The 5,963-nt window shown below is 46.7% G+C and overlaps 1 protein-coding gene across 1 annotated transcript in view; it reads right to left on the reverse strand.

Moving 5' to 3' along the window:
- Window positions 1-457: 457 nt before the first annotated feature.
- Window positions 458-5,963, reverse strand: part of NECTIN4 (nectin cell adhesion molecule 4) — a 50,230-nt gene continuing 44,724 nt past the window's right edge. The window contains exons 5-9 of the mRNA XM_018565236.1: window positions 5,261-5,412; window positions 2,937-3,084; window positions 1,869-1,947; window positions 1,552-1,620; window positions 458-922 (exon numbers count right to left, since the gene is read on the reverse strand). Of these exons, the coding sequence (XP_018420738.1) occupies window positions 626-922; window positions 1,552-1,620; window positions 1,869-1,947; window positions 2,937-3,084; window positions 5,261-5,412 (745 nt within the window). The 3' untranslated portion in view covers window positions 458-625. The remainder of the gene's footprint in view (window positions 923-1,551; window positions 1,621-1,868; window positions 1,948-2,936; window positions 3,085-5,260; window positions 5,413-5,963) is intronic.

Raw genomic sequence — 5,963 nt, forward strand, 5'->3', positions numbered from 1 at the left:
TCGTGCTGTCATGTCCATTATAAAGGCATTACATTTCCATTGCACCAGCAATGTAACCAGAGTAATACTGACAGCAGTCTAGGGTTTCATGTGGGATAATAATAATGGTCATTGTAGCTTCCATGTGATTGGTAAAGTTATAGGTAGATGATGGCACTATTAGAGTCACGTGGAAGGAGAAGGAAGGGTGTCTTCTGTTTAATGTTATGGCTCCTTGTCCTTCCCTCATACAGTCTGGGGGGCAGTTAAACCAAGTGCCCCATAATTTTGATGTTTATCCTAGGTGGCCCATTTTTAGCAGGTGAACCATACCATACCCTTGATGTACGGTCTTGAGGGCCCGGTTATACCAGGAGCCCTCTATCACTGATGTAGAGTCTGGAGGGCCAAGTTTTACCAAGTGGCCAATAACGTTGATGTACTGTATGGAGGGTCAAGTCATATCAAGTGCCCAATTCCATGGATGTACAGTCTGGAGGGCCCAGTTATTCCAGGTTCCCAATGCAATGATGTACAGTCCGAGAGATCCAATTATACCAGGTGCCCCATACCACTGATATACAGTCTGAGGGGCCAAATTATACCAGGTACCCTCTACCATTGATGTACAGTCTTGGTGGCCCAGTTATACCAGGTGCCCTCTACCATTGATGTAGATCCCATTGGTAGTTGGCTTGGCACGTAAAGTCCCATTTTCCTGATAGAAATGCGTCATTCCCTGTTTGATGAACGGTTGATTTTCTATGACTCCAGGGCTGTCCCGCTCATTTTGCTCTAATTCTTTTTCCTCCATCACATCCTGCTCGCTCTCACTCTCCTCCATCACCTCCTCATCCGGTACTGTGGAAAGGAGCTCCGTCTGGGTCTCTGTCTCCCGCACGGTGGTCAGGGTGGAGTAACTGCGCCGATCCACATCTTCTTCCTGCCAGGGGAAATAAATGGGGCTCAGTGTGTATTCAAATGGACAGGCAGAAGAGGAAATAAGTATTATAAGATCATTAAAACTTTGTTCTGTCTGGTGTAATGATGGGAAAATAGGGATTTAGTTGAAAACAGGCCAGTAAGATTTCTGGATAACCTGAGGGGTGAAGGCCAACACTTTCATCTAAATAATCCTCAATGTTAGAGTGAACATTGCCTCGGGGTGGACTGAACAATCTAAATCATGTCTGTATAATACAAAAGTTAAATACAGCTGTACAGTATGGCCTCATTTCATAGTGTGCATCACCCCCTATTGTCCATACAATGTAATTATTATGTCACTGCTTAGATATGGTTTCCTTGTACTAATCGGAGAAGCCGAATATAATTTGCAGGAAATATCTGCTCATGTGGTACGCTGACACCATTCATGTTTAATGTCACAATATACAATAAATGAACTTAAACTCGGGTTGTATACGTTTGCTAAAGAATATGTGTCAGTTAGCTTTGTGTCCACCAGGGGGAGGCATTGCACACACCATATGGTACTATCATAGGAAGTCTTGCAAGGTGTGATTGGGATATCTTTGAAAAGACATTGTGGGGTGAAGACAGAATCCTTACCATGATAGAGCTGATACTGGGGTCTCGCAGGCTGTCAGGGTGATTCCTCATATGGAGACTTTCTTCCAGCTGAAATAGAAGACAGATGACAGCAATTAAGGGTTACACCAGAATTGTTGCTTAGTATGTCATTATCTTTACTGCCTGTAACAATACGGTAGCAATAAAGTAGCTTTTTAGCTAATATTTGAGTAGAGAAGTAAATAAAACATTCCACATGTTTAGAAGGCACATCCAATACATTTTCATAATTTATTGGATTGGAAAACAGTATGAGGTTGAGAAATTTTGGTGACCCAAGTGCCCTTTGTCCTCACCTGCATCCGGGTATCTGTGCTGGCCGAGGTGGATAGTCTTCTCCGTGATGTTTGCCGGGATAATGTAGAAAGTTCCTCGCTGAAAAACATTATTTACTGACAATGAGGCCCAGATAGGATGAGACGTTAGACATTGTCCTGTACGGTGGATATGGGATGGTGGTGGTGGGATAATATGGCTGAAAGGGCCTATACATTCTACACCACCTTGGGAAGAGATCTGGTTATCAGTGGCCAGCAGTGTTTGCCTGAGTTAGAAGCACACAATGGTGCGCAATTACTGTCGTGTAGAAGGACCGAGATCCCCAGATCCCCTGCCTCCATCACAACAATCATCTAGAATAATCAGAATGTCCCAAAATCTATCTGTACGAGTCTACCACCTTATTTGCATGATGGGAACCTGCCCTTGCCATCTGCCACTTGGCTGCATAATGTTGTGAAAGTGGAAGGGGAGGTGAAGTCCTTGCCCTGAATTGTAGAAAGGGAGGTAGGGCCCCTGTCCCTGGATAATAGGAGGGGAGGTAAGGTCCTTGTCCCTGAATTGTAGAAGGGGAGGTAAGGCCCCTGTCCCAGTATGGTAAAAAGGAAGGTAAGGCCCTTGTCCTTGGATGGTAAAGGGGGAGGTAAGGCCCCTGTCCCTGAATTGTAGAAGGGAAGGTAAGGCCCTTATCATTGGATGGTAAAAGGGAAGGTAAGGCCCCTGTCCTTGGTTGGTAAAAATGGAGGTAAGGCCCCTGTGCTTGGATGGTAGAAGGGGAGGCAAGACTCCTGTCTCTGGAACGGTAGCAGGGAAGATAAGGCCCCTTTGCTTGGACTGTAGAAGGGGAGGTAAGGCCCCTGTGCTTGGACGGTAGAAGGGGAGGTAAGGTCCCTGTCCCTGGATTGTAAAAGGGAAGGTTAGGCCGCTGCACTTTTATGGTAAAAGGAGGGGTAAGGCCCCTGTCCTTGGAAGGTAGAAGGGGAGGTAAGGCCCTTGTCTCTGGACGGTAGAAGGGAGGAGGTGAAGTAAGGCCCCTGTCCCTGGATGGTAGAAGGTGGGGTTAGGCCCCTGTTCCTGGAACTTACATTTTCTCGGAGAGTCTCTTTGTCTTCCTCTTATGATGGCGATTCACCAGAACAACCGTTATCACTAGGATCACCAGCAGGATGGCCGTCACCACAGCCACCGACACCAGTGACACGGACATCAGGTCCACCTTTCTGGGTTCATTCTCTGTGGATGGAAGGAGAGATAATGATGACCCATGATGTGATATGGATGAAGAAGGGTGATGATGACCCATGATGTGGTATGGAGGACAAGGCATAGTGACCCACAATGTGATATGGAGAAAAAGGATTATGACGATCCATGTTGTGATATGGAGGAAAAGGGATGATGAGGACCCATTATGTGGTATGGAGGACAGGACATGATGACCCACAATATGATGTGGAGGAAAAGGTTTATGATGACCAATGATGTGATATGGAGGAAGAGGGATGATGAGGCCCCATGATGTGGTATGGAGGACAAAGCATGATGACCCACAATGTGATATGAAAGAAGAAGGTTTATGATGACCCATGATGTGATATGGAGGACAAGGGATGATGATAATGACCCATGATGTGGTATGGAGGACATGGGATGATGATGATGACCCATGATGTGATATGGAGGACACATGGGATGATGATAATGACCCGTGATGTGATATGGATGACATGGGATAATGATGATGACCCATGATGTGATATGGAGGACATGGGATGATGATAATGACCCGTGATGTGATATGGAGGACATGGGATGATGATAATGACCCATGATGTAATATGGAGGACATGGGATGATGATGATGACCCATGATGTGACATGGAGGACATGGGATGATGATGATGACCCATGATGTGATATGGAGGACATGGGATGATGATGATGACCCATGATGTGACATGGAGGACATGGGATGATGATGATGACCCATGATGTGATATGGAGGAAGAGGACTCGCTCTGAACAATTGTTGGAAGGTCATGGAGTGACTGCCATCCTTACTGCCATCTCCACCAGGACCTGCCCAATGTGTCACTCTTATACCCCGACGGGTGTACACTATGAAGGACCCATCGGAGGAGGGTGACACCATTGTTTGGTTCTGCATTGGCTGCCATAGTTGGACAGACGAGGGAGTTCTGGAGGACACATGCTGACACGCCGATAGCTAAGCTCTGGAGATATCAGTTGTGTGCAGGGTTGGTGTACTGTTGGAGGTAGGTAGGTCTGGCAGTGTGGTGAGGTGAGTTCAGACATTTTGAGGACATTTGGGGATGTTTGTCTCACTCATATCGGGTAATTGGTGCTGTCTGAGGTTCTAATCCTCCATCAGGTGGGCAGAGAAGACTTTCATGTCTCTCTAATTCCAGCTTTTCATGTACACTTCACTTTGAAGTTCCCTCCCCACCCCGACCACACCTCACCCACTGGGCCCAAATCCGGCCTCTCTGTGATGCTGCGCAGAGAACGTCCTAATGAACTGTACACAATGTATACAACGTACAGGACTGAGCCCACAGAATGAGAATCACTAGAAGAGCCGCACAGACACTGAACACAGCTCAGACTGGGCAATCATCCCGCACATGGACACTACGATTTATAACATGGACTACAATCCTACAAAGAGAGCGTAACTGCGTACAATGCACACATACACACACTACACACTCTGCACACATACTACACACTCTGCACACATACACACTGTACACACTCTACACATACACTCTGCACACATACTACACACACTACACACACATACACTCTGCACACATACTACACACCGTACACACGCTGTACACACTCTACACATACACTCTGCACATATACTACACACACTACACACACTGTACACACTCTGTACACACACACTCTACATGCAAACACTGCACACACACACACTCTGCACACACAGGCCGTGCACAAACACACACTGTACATGCACACTGCACACATGGTGCACAAACACACACACATTGCACACACATACTGTGCACACAAGCTGCTCAGTCCATTTATACACATTACACGCACACACTCCACATACTCTACACACACTGTGCAAACGCATTGCACACACATGCTGCACACATACACACTCCGCGCACTATGCACACACTGCCCACACATTGCACATAAACACTGCACACACACATACTGCAAACACACTCTGCACACACACACACTCCATACACATACTGTGCACACACACTCCATACACATTGCACACAAGAAGTGATTTGAGTGATGATGTGGGCACGTCTTATGTGTATATATATATATATATAGGTCCCCCCCATTCCCCCGGGCCATATACAGGGAGAAGAACAGCCTCGTGTATACTGACCAGCTATATAGATGCTGACGCTGACTTGTCTGCTGCCCACGTCATTGGATGCCTGGCAGGTGTAGCGACCGGCCTCCTCCGCGCTCAGGGGCCCCGCAAACACCAATTTGTTCCCATCCAAAGTCACCTCCTTGGGAAGAGATCCGTTCTCCCTGCGAAGACAAAATCAGAAAGCTGAGTGATACTCCAACCGGATATAAAAGTATATTTCTCCCTATCCATGTACTTGTAGTGTATACCCGACCCTGTGCTTCATCGTTCCCCATGTTATGTGTCTGTGTGAATCTCTCCATCTTCAGAGAGAACCACAATGTCCAGAATTGGATGTAGCATGGGAACGGCCCATGTAGTGGCAGGAACATGTACACATGGAGCTCCACATTGACTTTCTACAAGTACACCTATTTCCAGCAACCTGAAAGAGATCCCTTTCCTAGGACAGTCGTGTCACTGGATCCACTACATGCAGGAGGGAGTCTCATGAAAGGTGTGACAGTTTATTGCTAAGGTTGTTGTATTCTAGGTTGAGTTTTTAGGGTTGTATGACAGGTGCTCTTTAAATGTTGAGCAGCCCTCCATTGAGGTGAATGTGGGTGGGGCATCCTTGGCTAATCTAGTATGAATATTCTGTTGGATCTTCCGGATTGTCTGTATAGGGGGGAGTGGAGTATACGCTGTTGTGGGGTGACCGTTGTCCTATGGG

The sequence above is a fragment of the Nanorana parkeri genome, unplaced genomic scaffold (genome assembly GCF_000935625.1).
Source record: "Nanorana parkeri isolate BGI_ZX_2015 unplaced genomic scaffold, ASM93562v1 scaffold823, whole genome shotgun sequence".
NCBI lineage: Eukaryota > Metazoa > Chordata > Amphibia > Anura > Dicroglossidae > Nanorana > Nanorana parkeri.